Genomic DNA, 23,988 nt, shown 5'->3' with positions numbered 1-23,988 from the left:
CTTAATTCATTTAATCATTTTCATATATAAAGATATATATTTGAGAGAAGTGGGTAAAGTTAAAAAAATAAAAATAGGATACGCATGAGAAAAGAAAATAAAAAGGAAATAGAGAGTGAAAGATCATAGGGAACGTGTACCTGCCAACAATGCCAGTAGGACCCACCTCCCACTCATCTTTCTTTTTCTTTTCTTTTCTTCTTTTAATCTTTTAAATTATAACTTCATCCTCTTCCGTCTTCTTTATATAAATCCCTCTCCTCTCTACCCATTTCTCCTACATTCCTCTGTTCTCAAACACTCCCTCTTAATTCCCTTAATTATTCAAACTATTCTTACTTCTTTTTACATTTTCCTTTCTTTTTCTTTTTCCTTTTCCTTTTCACTTCCCAATGGGTAACGCTGATTACGTCTACCCATCCTCAGCGCCCACGGCAGGGGAAGGAGGCGACTGTTTACACAGGGCAGCCATTCCCCCGCCCCAGCCATTCCTCAAGTCACTCAAAAACGCTATGAAGGAGACCTTCTTTCCCGACGACCCACTCCGCCAGTTCAAGAACAAGCCGCCCGCCAAGAAGATGATATTGGGCTTCCAGTACTTTTTTCCTGTCGTCGAATGGGGGCCCAGGTATAATTTAGGGCTGTTCAAATCCGATCTTATTTCTGGTTTCACCATTGCTAGTCTAGCCATTCCTCAGGGTATTAGCTATGCTAAACTCGCCAACTTGCCTCCCATACTTGGACTCTGTAAGTTTCTACCTTTCTTCTTCTTCTTCTTTTTTTTTTTTTCCTTAGCTTCTTTTAACTGAATACGTTTAGTTACTACATGTGTTTTGTTTTGTTATTTTTTTTTTTTTCCATTTAAGAAACACTGTTTTCGTTTTCTCTAGAAGTGGAAATCTTTATCCTTTGAAAACTACTTATTTAATTATTCTCTAATAATCATTTCATTTTAAGATAAAAAAAGAATGATCGAATGCACTCAGCGGAGCATCGATGTTTGTGTATTTTCAATGCTAACTATAAGTTTTTATTTAGAAAAGAAATATTTTTAACAAACAATTAAAAGTACATCTAATTATTGCTTTTAAAAAAAATTGAATGTTACGTAAATATTTTTTACTTTTTACCTTTTTAAAATGACCAAATTTAAAATTTAATAATTTTTTTTATGAAGAATATATACTTAGATTAACTTGTTAAGTTAGGTTTAGGTTAGAAATTTGTACAATGCAACATCAAGCTTTATAACTAAACTAATGAGTCAATAGAAATATCACTAAATAGTAATTAATCAATATATACGTACTTCTACCTTTTTTTTTTAAGGTCAAAATAGTCCAAATTTATACCCCAAATTATAATATACTTAAAAAGTAAAATAAAAGATTAAGCAATACAAATAAACGATAATAATTATTTTAGGTATCACACGTTAAACTTTCATAGAGATATAACTAATCATATATAATTAAGTGTTAATAAAGTAAATTATACACAGATTCGAGTTTTATTCCACCGTTAATTTATGCAATGATGGGAAGTTCAAGAGACTTAGCTGTTGGGACGGTTGCAGTGGCATCGCTTTTAATCAGCTCAATGTTAGGAGCAGAGGTTAACCCTGCTCAAAATCCCACTCTTTATCTCCACCTTGCTTTCACTGCCACTTTCTTTGCCGGAGTCTTCCAAGCCTCTTTAGGCCTTTTAAGGTACGTAATTACCTTATGTCCCTCCCTTTTTTTTTTTTTCAATTTAATTTCTATAATTAAGTAGAAAATTACTATTAATTTCCAAAAAGGGAAAACTAAAAAAAAAAAAAAAAAAAAAATTCAAAGATGTTAACTATTTTTAATGATGATTAGTAAGAAGAATCCTCCAAAGCTTTAAATAGGTAAAGTGTTATTCTTTCTTATCTAATATCGATCATATTTTCTTTGCATGTGATGTAAGGTTGGTGGTAATTAAACGGTAAACGGTAAACCCTAATTCTAATAAGAAATTTAAAAGGATCAAACTGAAAATTTTAAAAATGGGAGGGTTTAATTGGAGAAAAAATTAAGAATTTTTTAATATAATATATATCATGGAGGAATAATAATAAGATGAGTTTATCATGATTTATATATTATAAATTAAAGAACGAGAAGGAATCTTTGGAACAGATTATTTTCTGTCTTTGCCTCGTAATAAAACCAAGAAAAAAAAGGTATATAGAAGCAAAAGAAAATAATAATAATAATAATTCCATGTTATGGATATTTAATTAAATAGAGACTTAAACTATATATTTGCATGGATATGTATAAATACAGGTTAGGGTTTATTGTTGATTTTTTGTCACATGCAACTATTGTTGGGTTCATGGCGGGTGCTGCCACGGTCGTGTGCCTACAACAACTCAAAGGCATCTTAGGGCTTACCCATTTCACCCACTCGACCGATCTCGTCTCCGTCCTTCGCTCCGTCTTTAGCCAAGTTCATGAGGTTTAATCTTAAGTCTTTTCAAAAGTTTAGATTTGTTCTTTCTATGTCTTTTTTAGATACTTCAGAAAAATACATATATATGTTTTTTTTTTAATTTTATGATTATATAATGAGAAAGCTCTCTTACTTTTTTTGTTTCAACCTTAGCCCTACACTGCACGTGACTTGTCCATATTCTCCTCCTAATTATTCATAATTAAAATTGGTTTGTCCTTTTATGTAACATTTTCAATTTCATCTTTGGTTTTTCTTAATACCATATACTATAAATTTCTTGCTAAGTAAATTAGTATAATCATTATTTTTTAATTAAAAAAAGGTAGATAATGACAAAGTGAAAAGTGTGTGTGTGTGTATATATATATTACCTTTCCTAGGCTAATTTAACCCATTTCTAGAAGTCCTTTCAAATCATGTATGTTGAAAAAAGGTAACAACATTTTTCACGTTAATTGTGAGATTAAATTAATTAAAAATAAGATTTATATATGAAAGGAAAAATGTAATTAAAAGAAGGGAATATATATTAGGTATAAAATTTGGAATTACTTAATAATAATTTAATTTGGATTTGTATAATGCAGTGGAGATGGGAAAGTGGGGTGTTGGGATGCTGTTTTCTCTTCTTCCTCCTCATCACAAGATATTTTGTGAGTATTATATAAATTTATTCCCTCTATTTCTCTTTTTATATAATTTAACATTGTATTATATTATATTTAGTATATGTGATATATATATTTCCAAACCTTTAATGCAAAAAGAAAAAAACTTTGGTTTTTTAAAAAAAATTTCGTGTTAGAAAATGGAAAGTATGAGATTAGGTAGGCTCTACCATTCATCATGTAAACAAAATTATTTTTCAATATTGTGTTTTTTTCTCTCTTTTTTCTATGGTTTTTTATCTTTTACATATAAATGCATGAATTCTTATTCCAATTTTAAAGATAAATAAAATTTCAAAAATACTTTTTGATTTTTCGTTTAATTTGGGTTATTTTTATACTTCAAAACAAAAACAACAGTAGTGTTTATTAACTTAGGATTTGCTCCGACGGATTCAAGAAAAAAATGTTTTTAAAAAAGTAATTTTTGTTTGGTCTCTTGTAATAAAAAAATGTTTTAAATATATTTAAAAGTATTTTCAAAAGTTATTTTTACTTGTTTATAAATAATATTGAAAATATTAACGAATTATAACAAATTTTCAAAATTCATTAAGGAAAGTTAAAGTAAAAACGCCATGAAATAATTAAGAAAGGAAACTCTAATAATTGATTGAGCTGGTAATTAGATTTAGATTGATGCTTCACCTTTCTTTTGAAAATTGGAATTTTATGAAGATTTAAGAAATTAAATTAATTGGATGAGGTGTCACATCTTACCCACTGGGACTAAAACGAATTATAATTATGCATGGCACCTACCAAAAAAATTACCATATATTTAGGCAACATCTTTTTAATTAATTTGTGGACTCTCTTTTTGGTTTACTTAATCAATCTTCATTACCATTGCCATCTTCTGAAACACACTTGCTTATTATTATTATACATCATACATTTATATATATCTTAGAACATAAGAAAGGTTAAGAAAAGAATTTAAGAATATAGGTTGGTAGAAGCAGTTAGGAAAATCAGCTCATTATTATAATTATTTTCATTCTAAGTTTGCTTTTACTTTAGTATTTTAAAAAGGAATAATCAAAATCAACTTCCATAATCTAATAAATTACATTTCACAACACCCCAATTTCAACCCTAAACAAAAAAGAAAAAAAAAATTAAATTTCCCATCTCACTTTTCTTGTAAAATTCACCTACACTTTTTCAAGCTATATATATATATATATTTGTTGTCTTTTACACGTTTATTTGTTAATTTGAATGTTTTATTCTTTTAAAAAATTATATGTTTATCGAAATTGATGATGTTGTAAACTTATAGGGTGTGTTATATTTGTTTAACAGAGCAAGAAGAAGCCAAAATTCTTTTGGATATCAGCAATGGCACCTTTGACATCGGTGATTTTAGGAAGCCTTCTAGTGTTTCTGACTCATGCTGAAAAACATGGGGTGGAAGTGGTAAGTTTAAATTGATATGTTAACTATAGATTATGATTCAGAGGAAGAGATAATAATAGAGTACGAGTTACACTATAGCTTCCAAAACCGCCATACAAAAGATAGGATTGAACCGAAAAATTAAAAAGTTAGGCTTAGCCGACTACCAATTTTGGATTACTTTAATTACACCCACAATATTTCCTTATAATTCATTTTTAAATATACACATATAATGAAAAGAAAAAGATAAAAATGAAGAAGAAGAAAAAGAGAAGTTAAAAAGTGGAAAGTGAAAAGCCCCCACCAATAATAGAATGTGTTTGATTGGTTTGGTCTAAATTGTTTGTGATTGATTATTGCACCTTTTCTGGACCCTTTTCCAAAGGTTTCTTTTCTTTCAAAATAAATAAGTGAAAAGAATTTTGAAAAGTCAAATTTGATTTGATGTTAAATAATTGGGGGTAATGGAACAGATTGGAGAATTGAAGAAAGGGGTAAATCCAGTGTCAATAACAAAAATGGTGTTTGTGTCACCATACCTTTCCACTGCCATTAAAACTGGCATCATCACTGGCGTCATTGCTCTTGCGGTATTTCATCTCTTTTCTCACCCTCTTCTTTCTTTTTCTTATTTATTATATATATTCAGCTCATGCTCTTTACTTTTTTCTTATTATTTCATTTATGCTTTAGCCTTGTGAAAAACAGTCTTTCATCACCCCCAACCTCAACTTAACTTATTCCTCTTTATATTACATATATGTGTATATAGTATTATTCTTATTAAAAAAAACCCTCAAAATTAATAATAAAAACACATTTGAAAAGTAAATTCAAGAACGAATTATTTTAGTATCAAACCTGGACTTGTATATATACACAGAGGAGAAGAAAGTAGAAAGTAGAAAGTATTTATTTTTTTTAGTTTTAGAAAATATTCAATTTTTTAATCAAATTTAAAAGAATATATATATAAAGCCATTAATTTTTATTATGTTTTGTAAATAGTTTGTTCCTATAAAAAATAGTATTACAAATTTAGTTGTTTTTGCCATTACAAATTTAGGTGTAAAACATTTTTGAATGATTTTAGTTGTTTTGTTTTGGAAAAAATGAAGAAGAAATATTTTTGGGATGAATGAGCAGGAAGGAATAGCAGTTGGAAGAAGCTTTGCAATGTTCAAACATTATAACATTGATGGCAACAAGGAAATGGTAGCCATTGGCACTATGAACATTGTCGGCTCTTGCTTCTCCTGTTATCTCACCACAGGTTTGAACAACCAACAAAAGAATCCCCTTTATCAGAAAACCCAATTGATTTTGACTTCCAAATCACCATACTTGCAGGCCCATTTTCCCGATCGGCTGTGAATTACAATGCAGGATGCAAAACCGCAGTATCAAACGTCGTTATGGCGATTGCAGTGATGTTGACATTGTTGTTCTTGACTCCTCTGTTCCACTACACTCCTCTTGTGGTGCTTTCTTCCATCATCATTTCCGCCATGCTTGGCCTCATCGATTATGAAGCTGCTATTCACTTATGGAAAGTTGATAAATTCGATTTCCTTGTCTGTATTGGCGCTTATGCTGGTGTTGTCTTTGCCAGTGTTGAAATTGGATTGGTCATTGCGGTATGTTCTGACTCCTTCTTTTTTGTGGTTTTTTGGGTCTGCCCGTAATGTGTTTTCGAAAATGTCTAGCTCAACTTTTAGCCCCATTTGTTGAGTGGGTTGGTTTAGTATGTTTTTTAACTTTTGTAGATATTGTTCATAAATTTGTGGCCAACTTATTGCAGGTGGTGATATCTCTGCTTAGGTTACTTTTGTTCGTTGCTAGGCCGAGGACACTTGTGCTTGGGAACCTTCCCAATTCCACGCTTTACAGAAACATTGAGCAATACCCAAATGCCGGCAATGTTCCCGGCATTCTGATACTTGAGATTGACGCTCCCATTTACTTTGCTAATTCAAGCTACTTGAGAGAGAGGTATCTAATCCATCACATTGGCACGTTTCTTTCAAGTACATAGGAATCCTGAGCGATTCAGTTTTTGGATGGACTTTTTGGAAGTTTTCTCTGAATGTAGTAACTTTTGTGTTTTAGGATTATGAGGTGGGTTGATGAAGAGGAAGATAGGATAAAAGCTTCCAGTGAAAGTACGTTACAATATGTCGTATTGGACATGAGTGGTAAGTATTGAATCTTCAACTGTTGAAATGGACAAACTTGTTTTCTTTTTGATATAGTAGTCTGAAAATTTATCTTTTTCAGCTGTTGGCAACATTGATACAAGTGGAATAAGCATGTTTGAAGAGTTGAAGAAGATTTTAGAAAGAAGGGGATTGAAGGTACAGTAAGCCACCGTCATAACTTCCATTTTCCTGATGCATAACTCTTTTTTCAACTTTGGAAGGAGGCGTTTGGGACGATGAGTTGAATTCTTAAGTTTAGTGTTAATATGTTTGAGTTAGGAGATCTGTGTTGGTGTTTAGAATTATTTGTTCAGGAGTTAGGAAACATCAGAGAAAGAGGAGAAGATGGAAATCATTTCAATAGTGATGAAGATTGATCCAAAGCATTCATCTCATCAAGCTTTGTAAATTAGTCTCAATATATTTGCTCTTCAATTTGTTAGCAACTGAAAGTTCCTTCTCTTTTCCTATCTATGCAGATAGTTTTGGCCAACCCTGGGGCTGAAGTAATGAAGAAGTTGGACAAGGGCAAGTTCATCGAGACCCTTGGACATGAATGGATCTATCTTACAGTCGCCGAAGCTGTTGCGGCCTGCAATTATATGCTTCACTCTTGCAAACCAAACCTTGTAACTGATGAGAAAGCTGAGCCATGGAACAATGTCTAAGACATTGAATCAAGGAAAGCAAGCAGAGCAGGAACAAACAATGTCTCTGTGAAGTCTCAAGCTGAAGTTAACCTCCGGGGTAATTTTTCCCCCCCTCTGGATACTATCACTTGTAGGCCAAAATAGTATTTATATAAATATAAATATATAAATATGGAATTAATATCGAAAAAAAGAAGAAGAGAAAGAGAGAAATGATATGGAAGTGAGGAAATGCTTGTATTGTATTCCCTATTTTCTCATTCGAATTACTAATTGTAAAGGTGTATCTGAAAATAATGCTAAGCCTTTTTTCTTCTGGAATCTTTCAAGAGAGTACAAAAATGTTTATTTATGGCTGAAGAAAAAAAAGACAAGCCTGCCTTTCATTCAATGATCAAAGAGATCTTCAATCTGAGGGTTACCCAAATAATAATGGAAAATATATGCTGTGTAAGCCTTCGTGAACAAATTAGCAATTTCCAAAGATGCACGAAAATATGGTAACTCAAGATTACCATTTTGATACCCATATGGAGATAATCAATTTCATTAGGTTTGGTTTACACTTGAAAGATAGGAATTGTGTGTTATCTGATTTAGTATTGCCATTATCAAATAATAATAACAATCTAGTAAAGAGCAATTATACGACGAAGTTGTAAATGTTTATGCATATATTTGACATATACTATACATATGGAACATCACAATCCAACGATAAAAGACAGGTGGTACAGATAGTCGCATCATTTGTGTTAAAATGGTTACACGATGAAATTGTATACTCTCTTATGGATTGATATCGAAGGAATCGAATTCTTAGCAGAAACGTGAGATCGCTTTTGGCCCAACCTTGTTGCAGTGTTTTGCCCCGTTTGGCACAACACTAATATTATCCCAATAAGTAAAACTAATTTGCAAAATTCAAGTTCTAAACCAAGATTTTAAAATATTGTTTTAGTTACAAGTTATCGGTACTTCGTGATATTTTAAATTTTAGTTTAGCTTGAAAATTTAAATGCCTAATCTTAAGAGGAAGTACGCATCAATTATCAAAAATGAAAAACAAATATTTTCCATGAAGAATCTATACCAATCAAGACCCGTTATTTTTCCTAATATGGCTCCAACTAAATACTCACTTATTGAAGAGTTAGAACCAATATTATATGGACAATGAAGAGCCTCTAAAAAGAGCAGCTTTCTCTAATTAGATGCTGCCTTTCATGTACTGCATAATCTCAAAACTAATGTAACATAAAACCTCTATACAAACAGAGCTAAGAACATACAGTTCGATAAGAACCTCTCTACAAGAAAATTTGATAAATGATGAACCAATTAACATCCTTTTCATTCAACTAAAATCATTATCTCTCATATTAAAATCAATGCCTCAGTCACCCTTTGTTGGAGGTCTCACACAACCACAAAAAGGTGCCTTCTTCTTCTTCTGCTTCTGCTTTGTTCTCGTCCCACCGTAAAGATAATCCCTTAAAAGAACTCTCGGACTCCTATCGGATACTTTGCTTTTGCCTTTGGTCTCCCTTTCACCATCTAGTTTCATTATTAGAAACTGTAGCTTCTTCAACTCCAACTGCAACCGCCCAATCTTCTCCGATCCTCTCCGTGCTTGTTCTGAAATTCGCCTACTTTGGACAATGTCATTGTCCTCTGGCTCCAATGTTGATGAGCCTACATCAGCAGCCATAAAACTATCTTGAACATTCTTTGTGAGTTTAACGTTCATCTCATACAATTTGGTGATGGCTTCTTCGGCTTCTTCTACTTGTTCCTTCACTGTATCATATTCAATACCTTTTTCTACCTTGCTCTTCTCTGTAACATCCATTTTCTTCTTCAAATCTTGTACAGTTATTTGAAGATTTGCCAATTTCTGAGCATCAGAATCTAGTCTTTCTAAAATCCTTCTCTTGTTTCCTTCTTGAGGGAGTTCAGAATGTCTCCTGGAGATCTCTAGTTTATCCACACCCAGTTCCTTCTCAACCAATGATTCGTTTGAAGGGTGCTTGCTACTTCGTCTCCTGGTTGATCCAACCCGGTGGTACTCGGAAGATGAGCTTGCTATCATAGGAGCTTTGCCAACCGCCCGATTGTAGCTGCCATCTTGATCAGTTGATTCCCATAGATGAAGCATCCGATCACCAGCCACAGCAGTTTCTCTTCGACTGTTTCCATATGATGAATGGTCAGAAACCCGATCGAGTAGGATATCTTTTGTCAAAACTTCATTTCCTGCTTCAGAAATTTCAGACTTCGAATGTGACCTATTATATCCATGATGTGTTGATTTGTCCTTGGTCACACGACTACGTTCTCGGCCAGATTTTAGGTCTTCAACCTCCTTCATCGCTCTCTCTAGCTTGGCATTGGTATTAAACTTCTCTAACGTAGTCTGGCTCTCAAATACTTCAAATGCTACTTCAATAGCTTGAATCCTCCTATTCAAATCTTGCAGCTCAACTGAACCATCATTCTGAACTTCATCATCATCTGGCTGCTGGAAGCTTTCAGGATGCTGGGGATTTAAAGAACTAGATTCCTGCATAAAGGAAGGTTAAAGGCCATGAGATTATGCAACCAAAACTCATAAACTCCAGCCTCAATGCTACAAATTTTTAACACTTGGGTACTGCCATCTCAGCATCCCAATGGATTGGAAAGGGAACCCAGATCTAATCACGTCAGCATTCAAAGAAACTGATTCTTATTAGGGTAATTTTCAGAAATATCTTCAAGATAATAGTATTCTTACAAGGTATAAAAAATGAAAAGTAAGCATGACTCAAATTCAAAAGAGAGTGCATAAAGATGGTTTTATAAAGAGACATAATTTTGTTGTCATGGAGAAAACATTGATGAGGGTAGCTAAATTATTATAGAAGAATCAACTCATCTTGGCTCAGAAAATTCAATATCCATATCATGCAGAATATTAATTCAAATATTCAATTGAATTTTGTAACTGAAAAGGTGATAATAATATGATAAAATAAACTGTGAAACAAAAATTGTTAGCCTGTTTGACTAAAATTCCTTTCTGATGATTTCTTTTTTTAAATTTTGACTTTGCTAACCAACAAATGAATCTTATTGTTTTTTACCTTCTTGAAAACATGTTTGAACTCTTGGCAAAATTTGAAAGATAAAAAACAAAATTTTAAAATCTGTGTATCGTAAAACCAAAAACCAAGTAAATTGGCTATCAAAAGGGTTCCTATTTCTTTATTGATTTAGCCTGTTGGAAGGCTAAAAAAGCTTGGATTTATAAGTTTCTTCTGCTAGCAATAAAAGGCTTTAAACAGTAATGGGTTTGCCTAACTAAAAGTGTAAGAAAACCTAAGTATTTCTTAAAGCTCAAAAAAGTTCTGAACCACATGGATATGAACACAACAAATATAAGCGAAAATAAAAATTGATATTCAGAAAAAGGGGTTATTGTTATTACCTTCACTTCTTGTTCGTCAACTTTTTGCGTTCTTGTTGGGGAAATAGCATGCTTTTCAAGAGAACTTATAGAATCCCTCAAGGTTTGAATAGCTGGAACATATGCAGCCAACTGAGTTTTCATTCTTCCATTTTCTCCTTCTGAACTACTAACTTTTTCCTTCAGCAGTTCAATTTCTACATCTTTTGAAGTATTTCTGTCTTGAAGGTTCTCACATGCTTCTGCTAGCTCATGAATCTTGCCTTCAAATATTGATTGACAAATTGCAGCGATCTGTAGTTCACCAAAAAATGTGGCAGCCTGTTTTTCCCATGATTTAACTTCATTGATCTTCATTTGGTGGAGCTCCAACTTTTCATTTTCCTTCAAGCTTATCATTGTTTCTAATTTCAGAATCTCACATTCTGACCTCTCCAAGGACTCAATGAGCTCAAAGCTCTTTGTTTGTTCATCTCTCAACTTTCCTTCCATTAATTTTACTCTCTCTTCAAGGTCTTTATTTGTGGACTGGAGATTATTCATACATACAACGAAATTTCTCAGTTCTTGAAGATTTTCAGACACTATATCCTTGTAAACAAAGGAAAGTTGGCTTTGAAATATTGTTTCACCAAACATATTAATGTTTTCGTCTTCTAATTCATGTTTATCTTTCCTCAAGCCTAAGATTTCATTTGTCAAGGACTTCTCCTTCTCAAGAGCCTTGTAGTTCTCGGCATGTAATATCTGATAAGCCCCTTCCAAATCTTGCAGCTTCTTGCATACATTCTCCTTTTCAGTCATTAGTAATTCTTCCTTCTGATTGCTTTCTATTAATTTCAGGCCCATGTCTTCATTCAACTCCAGAAGTTTCTCCATCTTACTCTGTAGTGCTGAATTCAATTCAGACTGATTGCTAAGCTCCTGGTCAAGAGTGTTCCTTTCCATCAAATAATTTTCAGCCTCACACTGTGACTTTTCCAAGGAATTCATGAGTTCTAAATTGTTTGTTTGCACAGCTCCCAACTTGGCCAACGTTTCTTCCAATCTCAGCTCAAGGTCATTATTTCTGCAGTGAAGTTCATCCAAAGATTCAGTAAGCTTTCTCAGTTCTGCAAGATTTTCTACGACAGCGTCCTTGTAAACAAAGGAGAGTTCACTTTGAAATAGTCTTTCAGTAAACATACTAATGTTTACTTCTTCTAATTCTTCCTTCTCTTTTCTCAATTCTAGGATTTCCTTCGAAAAAGATAATTTCTCTTCGTTTGCCTTGCAACTCTCATCTTGTAGAAACTGGTAATCCTCTTCCAAATTCTGCAGTTTCTTGCATACATGCTCCATTTCAGTCGTTAGTGCTTCTTCTTTATGGTTTCCCTCCACTATTTTCAACCTCAATTCCTCATTCAGCTCTAAAAGTTTCTGCATCTCAGCCAGAAGGGTCAAATACCGTTCAGACTGGTTCCTATGCTCCTGATCAAGTGTATTCTTCTCTGTCAAATAATTTTCAGCTTCACTGCGTGACCTCTCCAAGAACATTGCAAGTTCTAAGTTAATCGTTTGTTCATGTCCCAATTTTCTCTCCATTTCTTTCACTCTTTCTTCGAGGTCATTATTTATAAACTGGAGTTTATCCCTAAACTCAGCAAGCTTTCTCATTTCTTCAAGCATTTCAGAGATAATATCTTTACAAATGAAAAAAAGTTGACTTTGAAATATTGTTTCATCGAACATTTCACTGTTCTCTTCTTCCAATTGACATCTCTGTTTTTCTAAGCCTAAGACTTCGTTTGCCAAATATGTTTTCTCATCAAGAGCCTTGGAATTCTCTACCTGTAAAACCTGGTAAGATTCCTCCACATTATGCAAATTCCTGCAGACATTTTCCATTTCCGTCTTGAGAGCTTGTTCTTTTTGGTTGGCTTCAATTACTTTTAACCCCAACTCTTCATTCAACTGCAGAATTCTACTCTGAAGAATCAAGATCTCTTCAGATTGGAATTTGTGCTCCTGATCAAGTGTATCTCTTTCAATCAAAATGTTTGCAGCTTCATTTTTCAGTTGCAGAAGGAACTTTTCAGTAATAGATTTCTCAATCAATAACTGATAGTATTCATCATAAATTTCACTTAAAGAATTCTGTTTCTCCTGAATTTTGACAAAAATATGGTTCAGAAGTGTTTGATCTTGCTCAATCTCTTGATCAAACTCAGGGTACGCATGGATGTCAAGAGTTCTCAGTACCTGTTGAAGCCCTGTCCTCAGAAGTTTATTCTTCTCAATGAAGGATTTAACCTCCCCAAGCCTTTCAATATCTTTTAGCTCTAATTCAGAGATTGCTTCTTTCGACCTCTCAGATGCCTCGAAAAGTTTTTGAGACTCTTGAAGTAAAGAGAGATTATTATCCTTCATATCTTGCATACAATGCTGTAAGATGAAAATCACAAACTGGGAATGTAAAGCCTTGTCTGTTTCATTCTCATATTCCTTCTTCCATTGATCACATTCTTCGTGTAATAGGTGCATCTGCGACTCCACACCAGCTAGTTGTTTCTTACTGATTTCAATAGAACTAGTATGAGCTTGTTTTTCAGCATCCAAATGAGCCTTCAACTTTAATATTTCACAAAATGCAGATTCTCTTTCGTTGGCAACCACTGAATGTTTCTCTACTGACTCACGGTATCTTTTATCCAGATCTTCAAGAGTGTTATTGGTGGTATCCAACTGACAGAGTAAGCTTTCTCTCTCTGTAACGAGATCAGACTTCTGTTGACCCAGCAATTGGCAGGAATCTTCTAGATCCTTTGATTTCAACTTCAATGCTTCAAGTTCAGCAATTGCATCAGAAAATGAGTTCTCAAGAAGTAAATTTTTTTCTGAGAGTTCCTCCAGATTTTTAGTTGTAATCAGTAGCTGAGAACTCAGGGCAACCTTCTCAGAGGAAAGAGTTGATTTCTCTCCCAACAGAGATTGACAAGATTCCTCTAACATCTTTACCCTCTCCTTGGTCTCTTCCAAGTCAACACTCATATCAGAAATGGAATTTTCTAAGAAGGCATTTTTCTCAACAAGTTTCTCAAGAATTATCAACTTCTCCAAGAGAGCTACTTTCTCATTTTTCTCTGTCTCACAGGTCTCCTTTATCTTTGAATATTCATCTTGCAGTTCCTTAACAGATGTGCCAAAGCAGTCTAGACTATAGCCAGTAGATTCCACCTGCTCCATTATAGCCGCATTTTTCTTATTCAAGTCATTAATCTCCTCTTTCAGACAGTAGATCTCTTGCTGAAGAGCATTTCTTTCATTTGTTCGATGTTCAACCTCCGCTTCAAGTTTACTTATCTTCTCCCTTAAGCTTGACAGCTCATCTTGCAAGTTTTTTATTGACATTGCTGAAGACATATTAAGCTCATCCAGTTTCCCGTTTTCATTCTTAACCTCTTGAACTTCAGCAATCAAAGTCTGATTTTGAATTTCCAGGTTCTTTAAAATTTGTGACCTGTTCTGAAGCTCCGCAGCAAGAGATCGCAATTCTTCTTCGGTCTGAGAATGCAAATCTTGCAAAGTTTGGAAAGCAGTCTCAGCCTCAACAAACCGCAAATGCTCATCCTGAATGCAATTCCAAAGTCTTCCCAGTTCTTTTTGATTCTCGGTGAGTTCTTGATTTTGTGACCCCATTTTCAGTACCAAAGACTCCAACTCCGACTGCAGAGCCACATTCGATGTCTCCAATGAAAGACACTTCTCTTCAGCACTTCTTAACTTTAAAACCCCATCATCTATTTCGCGATGCAGCCTTTCAGCCTCTTCTTCAGCACAAGAAAGTCTATATTCAAGACTTGAAATCTTCTCCAAACACTGAATGTACTGGACAGCAGCAGCTTCCTTTTCTTCAGTTAATTTTTCGATTGTTTGCTTAAGGATTATCAACTCACTTTCAGCTTTGTCAGCTAGTTCATTGTATCTTCTGGAACTTTCCTCTGCATGAAGAAGTTTCTCCTGTAGTTTCAATATCATTTCTGAACTCTCTCTATATTGAACAAGTACTGCTTCCTTTTCAGCTCCTACTTCAGCAAGTCCTTGCTTCAGACTTTCAGCTTCCTTTTCTGCTTTACCTGCTCTCTCAGTGAGCTCTTCCGCACCTTTTTGAATGTCAAAGATAGTACTCTCCAAACCGGATATTTTGTCCAGGCACTGTTGATACTTCATCAGACTAGCTTCCTGTTCACTCTCTATTTTGCTGAGAGCTTCCCTCAAATTCTGAGCTTCAATTTCAGCTTTAGAGGCTCGATCATTGAGTCTTTCAGAATCCTCTTGTGCACGAGAGACTTCTGACTGGAGATTAGACAACTTATCGAGACTCTGCTGATATTGAAGTAGACCAGCTTCCTTCTCAGCTTCTAATTTAGCCAGAGCCTCCTTTAAGGCTAAAATCTCTGCCTCAGTAGTTGAAACCTTGTGATTGTTCCCCCCATTTCGCTCATTCTCCTCCATATCATGAAAATTGAGGCCTTTCTTTGCTCTTCCTTCCCCAGAACCAAAAATATCATTAAACTGCTTCAAACCCCTCCGACCTGTAACTAAGTTCGATTCTTCAGTAAATGCTCCATTTCTTCTGCCAGCACCAGATTGGGGTGAAAGCCCCAAGCCATCCTTTTGCAATTCATCTGGATCAAAAAGAGCACGTATTGGTGGTGGCATCTCAGGCGTCCGTGGATCACACTCATTACCCGAACCTGCAGGCGAATCATCAAACGGTACTTGGTTAGGAAATGCTTCAGCCATGGTACGATGAGCTTGGCGAAGCACCCCAGTTGCATTGTCATATCTTTCTGCAAGTGCACGGTACGCCCGGTAGAATTCTTCAACCAATTTCATAAGTTCCGGTCGCTTCTTGTAGTACATCTCAGCCCTCCTTGCAAAGGAATCTGCATCCTCTTCAAGAAGCTTGATCATCTGTTTTACTTTGACATCCATATCTGTTTTCAAGCAGGAAAACCAAGTATCGGTTAGTCAACAAAGCAGAACTATCAGAATTACACAATCCAAAGCCTACTGAAAAAATCGATAGCTCCAAGATGTTCTTGAAGGGGGAAAAATCAATACCTGTAAGATTTTCTTGAAGCCACTTAGAATTTTTTGGGCTAATGTGACTATCCCACCACCATGAATACATTCGCCGAGAATTTGTACGCGAAGTAGTCGTCATGACTTCAGCCAAACAGAACGAACACTTTCAAGTTTCAAATAACTCCAAGTGCCAAATTCTTTGACTTGACGTTTGGCCTCTTCTACCTAATCAACCTTACCAACCCAGCACAATAAAACTTAGATACAAAATTTTTAATGAATTGAAAAATGAGAAAAAGAGAAACAGAGTGAAAGAAGTACCTGATCAACAAAACCAAGGTCCAGAATCTACACGGGAGGAAGCAAATGGAAGTTTGAGGATAGAATTTGAACAAAATAGCTGATAAAAACTAGCAAAGAAAACCAAGATAAATGAGAAGATTGAAGAAGAAGAAGAAGAAGAAGATGATGATAAGTACAACATATTTTCAAGTTCTTTTTTCTCAATGAATAACAGAAGAAAAAAAGAATCTCAAACAGTATCATCCAACATCAGAGTATCCAAAACCCAGATCAAGAGCATCAAGATCGAAAAAGAGAGATGGGTTACAGAGTTTTCATCAATCCAAATGCTAAATTAAAAAAAGAAAACCCCATTTGAAGAAGAACAAAAAGAAACCCAGTAGACAAGAAAAGGGGGAGGAAAACAAAAGAGCGAGTTGTAGAAGCGAAAAATTACCAGATGGGAAATCAAAGAAGAATACAAACAAAATTTGGCATATGGGTCTGGGATCAGCAGCTGTGACTAAAAATCAGCTTCAGCTGCTATAGCATATCTTTCACCCCATGGCTAATACTCACAGATCTCTCTCTGTTTCTCTGTAAACCCTGTTTTTTATTTGCTTTCTTTCTTTCTTTCTTCCTTGTTCTTGCTTCCCTGTATTGCCCTCAAATTGAGGTAAGCTTTTCTTGAATTTTGAGAGTGTTGTTATTATTGGCTTGTTGGTTGTACTATGGCAGCTTTTGGTAGAAAGAAGTGGCAAAGAGACGAATACTGGGCTTAAAGCAAAGGAAAAACCCGACCAAGAAAAAAGTAAACGGATCAATGTAAGTTTTTTCCTTTCTTATAATACAATATATTAAGCTTTGATTAATTAATAATGTGACAAATTTATTTATATAAATTAATTAATATAGTATTCTTTTCTGTAATTTTCTTCTATGGAATATTCAAGCACTCGCTAAAATAACGCCCTCTAAATTTCTCTCTCTTTTCCACTCCTATTTTGCTTTTTTATATATACATGATTTCTATTTTATTTAGATTCAATCAATTTATTTACTATTTATTAAATTTACATAAATAATTCTTTTCAAATATAACAAAATTAATTAAAATATTTATATTTTTTTAATCATTTTTGTTTTTTTATAATATTTTAGAAAATAAGTTTTACTTCAGAAAAATATCAGTGCATATATTTTAAATTTTTATAGTAAATTTTTTTAAAAAATAATACCTGGATTGAATTTGAAAAAAAATTACAATTAAGTAAAATATTACCGATAGATTACAATACGTGTTTATCTATCCGAATTTATCATGATATAGATAGACATTAATAGTAACGTATCTTTATCATTTATAATACAAATAGACACATTGTAAATAGAATATAATATTTTGTTATGGTCTATGAAAGTAAAATTAAACAAATAAGGTATCTTATTTTAAGTTTTTGGAAGAAGAATAGTCAAAATTGAAGTGAAAGGTGGAATTTAAAAAAGAAAATAGAAAAGGAGTTGATCGGATTAAATTGGCCTTTTTTGGGTTAGGGCGTAAAAAATGTTCTTTCCTTGTGTGTGTGTGTGTAAAAGTTTGACTTGGCATACTATGGGTTCCCAAAAATGCATGCTCTCTAGGAGGATTTTGTGTTGGCTCAAATTCACATGCTTCATCACTTCTAATCTTTTTTACTAATTAGTTTTTTAAAGAAAGTTCTTTTTTACTTTCACATGTGATTTGATGACTCAATAACTTTTGCACAAATATCAATTTCCCCTTTTACATTTTGTATTTTATGGAGTTGGTCTAATAACAATATTAAATATTTTGAAGGCTATGTGAAACTTATGATTTACATCAAGTTCCAAACAAAAAGTAATTGAAGATAAAAATCAACAACTTAAAAAAGTTTAGAGTTTAAAGTGATACAATTATTAGTTTAGAATTTAACTTAATACAACTTTTACCATTTGAGGTGTGATTTTTTTCATAATTACAATCCTAATCATTTCAAATTCTTGATGTGTAATGGAAAATAATTTTGGTTTAAACATATTTGGTCTATAAACTTTTTATCTAGTTTTATATTAGTCTCTTAGCTAGTAAAAACGTCTGTTTTAGTTCTTGAAGTTTTAAAAATAGCATAAAAACAACATGTTTTGGTCCTTTATCTTTAAAACTCCGTTAATTTTATAACGAAATAATAAGATGGTTTCTATATGTGAATGACTACGCTCTTAAATAAGAAAAACACTCTTAAAAATCTAAGATTTTAATTATTAATTAATGACCAAATGACAATTGATGTTGTATCACATAAGTAAGAACAAAATTAATTTTTTGATTTATTTTATAAATGTGTTGATTATGTTTGTGCATCAGCATACAATATTTATAAAATAAAATTATTAGGATTTATTAGCTATTTATCAATTAATGTAATATAATAAATCTAGAGCATAATCACCTCAATTTAAAGTCACATCAATTAAAATGTTAATGGAATCTAACGGCCGAGACCAAATCAACTAGTAGTAAATGTGTAATAATTGTTAAAATCTTTATATTTATATTTGTGATATGTAATAGTCTTTTAAGAATGAGATAAAGTTTTACACAAAGTGTAAAAATGTTTAAATTTAAAATAAACTAAATTTAATGGGTTTATTTTATTTATTTTTAGCTGCTACTTCATAATTCACATTTATTAATCTAGTTGGCTTGCTAATATGTCAATAATGTTGAAATAAAAATATTGATTTTAACTTCTAAGGCTTAGTTCTCAATGTTACAATGATGGTTGGTGGAATTATTTGTAAATTTTAATATTATTTATGAGATGCCTTTATATAGGGTCTCTTAAATAATTTAATTCAGGACATTAATTAATATGCTTTGTGCATAAGAAAATCATAATTTGTCTTTCCCTTTTATGACTAAATGTAATCATATAATTAATAATGTCATACTCATTTTTCAGTAATATTTTTATTTCATATTTTCTAGTTTTAAAAAAAAGCACTTAGGTCAAACAACTTAAATAAAACTTAAATCTAAACATTACAAACAAGTCTCAAAGAATGCTCCATGCACACATCTTGTACATAAGAGCTGTGTTCATTTATAAGTTGAGAAAGTCCAAAGGGGTAAAAAAGTGTACTCTAACAAAATGTATATAATTGTTCTTTCTTAATAAAATAAAAGTGTTTTTCTCTCTAATTCTCTCTACTGTTCTCTTGTTTCAATTTCTTCAACACCTCATTAATGAAAATAGCTTGGGTCTAAAATTAATAATTATTCGAATTAATTAATGGCTTTTATTGACTATATGGTTGAGTTCTATGTAAACCTCTAATCTTATAAGTAGACTTATGGGTAGATTTCAATTTTTTTTTTTGTAGATCATAATCAAACATAAATATTTTACGATCTTACCCCTTGTTCAAGTAGATGATATATTCTCGTAAAATATTGATTAATCATTAAATTACTTTTTGTAATGATCATTTTATTTTAAGAAAAATGTATGGCATTCCTGAAGGAGTACCAATATAAAATAACTATGTTTATCATACTTATGATATAAAATGTAGATCGCATTGTTAACAATATCATGACTTGATACTATAGAATATATCATCGTATCATCATCTTTTAGACTGTATAATGTTTTATGTGATAGGAGATTTGAAGGGGAAAAAAGAAAAAAGAAAACAAAGTCATACCTAAAGAGATAACATGTCACTAGACTCATTGCATTCATTCCTAGAGGTTAATTTTTAATTCATACAACCAGAAAATGGGTCTTCGAACATGACAAGTTAGATTGTAAGGAACCAAATTATCACATTTAAGGAATTAAAAGAAAATTCAATAACGAGTTAAAAAAACTATCCGACTTTTCTTGTGAAAATGATTTTGATCAAATAGTAAAACTTCAAATTCATAATATAAGAATCTATCTCGATTGTAATATTAGAGAAATACCGATAAGTTTCATATATTTAAAGATTTTTTAGATTTACAAAAATTAGAGAGAATTTTATTTAATTCTAATTTCTACGGTTAGACTACATATATTATATTGTTATGTAAACAGAGATTGAATTATTATAAAATTTAAAAGATGTGAAGGAAATGATTGGAAACGAAAATTTAAAAAGTAAGTTAATAAAGTGAAATTGAAAGAAAATGGAAAATGGGAGTATTAAATATTTGCAACGGTAAGATATAGAAAAAAAGAAAAGTAGAGAGTATTAAAATAAAGAAAGAAATAGGTGGCAGATGCGAAACGATCGTTTGAACAAATTGTTTGGAAAGCTGACAAGACTGAGAGTCAGGGACGGTGGGCGTGGGGGGGGCGTGGGCGGTCCTATTTCGTCACCACCACTAATCATTTTCCTCCATTTCCCACTTCCCACGTCTACATTCTCATCAAACATCCCTTCTCTTCTCTCTCTTTTTCTTTTCAATTATTAACAAACTCAATATATCAAATTTCATATACCTTTCTTTTTTTTCTTTTTCTTTTCTTTGTTGTCTTAATATACAACGTTCAAATCTAATTTTTAAAATTATTTTTGATGATTTTCATAAGTAACGGTAACAAATAGGGTCTATCAAAATTTAGGAATTGAGTTAATATATACCACCTTATAAACTTCACATGACATTTGATCGAAATAAATTAAAAGGAAAAAGACTTCAAATGATATTCGTGAAAGTTTGTAATTGAAACCAATACAATTATTAGTTTAAGATTTGATAGCGAAACTTCATACTTACTTCAAATAATGTTTTGTATAGGTAGTTTTAATACGAATATCTATATAGTTGCAAATAATCTTATGTTTTCCAATTAAGTATTTAAGAGGATGCATGAGTTTAAGAAAATTAAATGTCAAGGAGTTACAAGACATGCAAACAATTGGTCTACAATTGATCCGTTTAAAAAATAAGATACTATTAATTCCTTCTACATGCGATTTTTTGATATTGTTAAATAGTATAAATATGAATGGAACTATATTGATAAATTGTATAGGATTAGTTAGAAAATTATAAGGTGATATTATATACTACCATATAATAAAATTAAAATATAATCTCTATATGTAAATCCATATAGATTAGAGGGGTGAGACATTTGAGTGATTGGATGGATTAAAATAATGATGGTAGCAACATTTAAAATACTTTAAAGAAAAAAGGGCGTGATATACAATCTCATTTTCGTAATAAAATAATGGGTGCAATTGTACAAAGTATATTTTAAAACATAATGTTCATTTCATATATTATAACAAAATCGTAGAATGTAGGTTAGCATAAATCCTTTGGTTGAATTAAATTTTGCATATAGTTGATACTCTCCTAAGTACACATTTATTGAGAAACATTTTTTAAAAATATTTATCTATTACCATATATTTATTAAAAATTAAAATTGGAGAATGAAAAATACAAATGCCGAAATTAAATAAAATTCAAAATATAGTAATAATAATGGTTGTTTAAGCAATAAAATGAAAGTGTGGTTGAAAAAAAGTGGTTTCAAAATAAGCATGCGCCATGGTCCCAAAGCTTGTCAAAGCTCAAAATATCATAATCACTAAATGTTAGATCATTCATGGATTAATTAATTTATTTACATTTTTGTGAAAGATGACTGATTCTTTTTCAAACAATGAATGTAACGGAGACTTATCTTTAATGACCAATTAAAGTATAAGAAAGACTAGTACACATTATCAATTTAAATTAGTATGAATTTAGTCAATATTTATCAACCTATTCATTTACATAAACATAACAAAACTATAAAATATTTGGTGTAACAATAAAAAATAAAAATGGATGAAATCCGTAAAATATTTTCATAATTTTTAGATTTTCTCTTGAATATTGCGGATGATTCGTCACTTCTCTTCCCTCTTCTTCACTCTATCCGATTTCTTCTCTTTCAGATTTTTTTATATTATCTTTCAAATTTTCTTTATACTGTTTTTAAATGATTTATTATTCTGTTTAAATCTCCTATTTCTTCTGCATCATTTTCGGCATGATTCCATGAGGCTATTTCACGATTGTTTCAAAATTCATTCTTTATTTTTCTCATATTCGAAAATATCAATATCGTTTAAATATCATTTTAAATTATCAACATGTTGTTTACCGTGGTCAACACGATCTTTTAAATTTGAAATGCTCTTCACATTGTTTAAAACATACTACATGATCACGTTGACATGATCTATGATCGCTTAGCTTACTAATTAATATGATCGTTTAGCATGGTTAACACGATTGTCTAGCATTTTCAATATGATCGTTAGATTTGAAGTTTTTAACAATCATTTACATTGGATTACACGATCTTTTTCCATGATTAACACAATCGTTTGTCATTACCAACACAATCGTTTAAATTTGAAGTATTTTTCGTCATCATTAAAAAAAACTACACAATCGTTTATTACCTAAGCGATTGTAGATCATTTATTTAGATTGTAGGACATGATCGTTTAGAAGAATATTATTCACTACACATGTATGCTGATCAGGTATTTTTTGTATTTACTAGTGTGAGTCTTTGAACTTTTTCTATTTTCGAAATTGTTTCTATACAGTGTAAATATTTTACTGATTTGTTATATATATTTTTTTTAAAAAACTCCATCAATTAAGTGTAGAAATAAAATGTCGAATTTTTAAAATACATGAACTTCACGATGTATTCATTGACAACTCTATAAGTGTGAGATGGACATATCGAATCATCGAATCATGTACCTTAAAAAGAAAGGATTGTTTCTCTACTAAGAAGCCAAACAAACGAGACTTGGTCCCAAAGAAAAGTGTCTTGACTCATCATTTAAAGGCTTGGTTCAAAAACTTACCTGTTAAGAAGAAAGATGAAGGTGAAAGAATTACTTTAAGGTTCCCTCTGCCCTTTAATGAGAGGGCACCAAACCCTCTACTCAAAAGCCTTCTTTGTTGGACCATTCCTTCACATCCAACAAAGATGGCACTTTTATTGAAAATAAATACAAATGGAATCATGTTTTTTCTCTTCCCAATATATATGATCAAATTAACTCATTTAAGAACAGCAATACTCAAATATATATTTGGTTGGATTCTTTTTTTTTTCTATTCTTTCTATAAATTTAAAAAAGAGAAACTCTTAGAGATATTAAAAAAATTATTTTTAGATATAGCAAAGCTTAAGAATTAACGTCTAAGTCATTTATGAGGTGTTTATCACTGAAGTAATAAATGTCTATATCTATCACATATAAAAAGTAAACGTTTGCATATTTATAAATATTTTCGATAGTTTTGTCATTTTCAATAATTTTTCTGAGGAAGATAATGATGTAGTAAGTTGTGGTTAAGGAACTTTTACCATGCAAAAATATGGTAATGCATTTAAGTAAATTATTCTTTCTAAAAATACGAATATATTTTCCAACTAAAGTCGAAGCCCGCTGAAGCAAAACAAAATACAATCCACGTAGAAGGAAATAGAACAATAAAATTAACTCTCATAACTATTTTTTATCCTTTAAAAAATTGTGTTTAATTTCTCATCAATTTCTTCGTGATATATAGTTTCATCATTTGAAGTGATATATAGTTTCATCATTTGAAAGTAACCCGAGAGCTTTATTAGCTTATAAAGATCTAGATTATTGTATCATAATTAATTTATTTTTTAAAATTAATCTTATCAACATTAGTTTCACGTATCATTTTCTTATTTTATCGTTTACGTCCTAAT

At 31.8% G+C, this 23,988-nt stretch overlaps 2 protein-coding genes across 6 annotated transcripts; one reads left to right on the top strand and one right to left on the bottom strand.

Annotated features, from left to right (window-relative positions):
* The first annotated feature begins 259 nt into the window (after positions 1 to 259).
* LOC101222260 (sulfate transporter 3.1) lies at positions 260 to 7,734 on the top strand. Of its 2 annotated transcripts, XM_004146923.3 has the most exons (12): positions 260 to 747; positions 1,502 to 1,709; positions 2,313 to 2,484; positions 3,069 to 3,134; positions 4,458 to 4,571; positions 5,027 to 5,143; positions 5,700 to 5,826; positions 5,904 to 6,190; positions 6,355 to 6,545; positions 6,663 to 6,748; positions 6,831 to 6,907; positions 7,231 to 7,734. In XM_004146923.3, exons 1-12 carry the CDS (start codon positions 393 to 395, stop codon positions 7,417 to 7,419), a joined length of 1,989 nt encoding a protein of 662 aa, XP_004146971.1. In that variant the 5' UTR covers positions 260 to 392; the 3' UTR covers positions 7,420 to 7,734. The 2 variants fall into 2 exon arrangements, with proteins under 2 accessions (XP_004146971.1, XP_031745223.1); XM_031889363.1 differs by lacking the exon at positions 3,069 to 3,134.
* A 739-nt stretch (positions 7,735 to 8,473) lies between these two features.
* Positions 8,474 to 17,002, bottom strand: LOC101222019 (protein NETWORKED 1D). 4 transcript variants are annotated; one of them, XM_031889360.1, is made up of 5 exons: positions 16,659 to 17,002; positions 16,241 to 16,329; positions 15,956 to 16,153; positions 10,871 to 15,828; positions 8,474 to 9,964 (listed from the first exon to the last, which is right to left on the bottom strand). In XM_031889360.1, the coding sequence occupies exons 3-5, from the start codon at positions 16,056 to 16,058 to the stop codon at positions 8,798 to 8,800; spliced, it is 6,228 nt and encodes a 2,075-aa protein (XP_031745220.1). In that variant the 5' UTR covers positions 16,059 to 16,153; positions 16,241 to 16,329; positions 16,659 to 17,002; the 3' UTR covers positions 8,474 to 8,797. The 4 variants fall into 4 exon arrangements, with proteins under 4 accessions (XP_031745220.1, XP_011659280.1, XP_031745221.1 ...); XM_011660978.2 differs by having other exon boundaries at positions 15,956 to 16,144; XM_031889361.1 differs by having other exon boundaries at positions 16,241 to 16,319.
* Between the last annotated feature and the right edge of the window lie 6,986 nt (positions 17,003 to 23,988).

The sequence above is a fragment of the Cucumis sativus genome, chromosome 7 (genome assembly GCF_000004075.3).
Source record: "Cucumis sativus cultivar 9930 chromosome 7, Cucumber_9930_V3, whole genome shotgun sequence".
Taxonomy (NCBI): domain Eukaryota; kingdom Viridiplantae; phylum Streptophyta; class Magnoliopsida; order Cucurbitales; family Cucurbitaceae; genus Cucumis; species Cucumis sativus.
The sequence above is the reverse complement of the archived record's forward strand: the minus strand, read 5'-3'. Positions and strand labels throughout refer to the sequence as shown.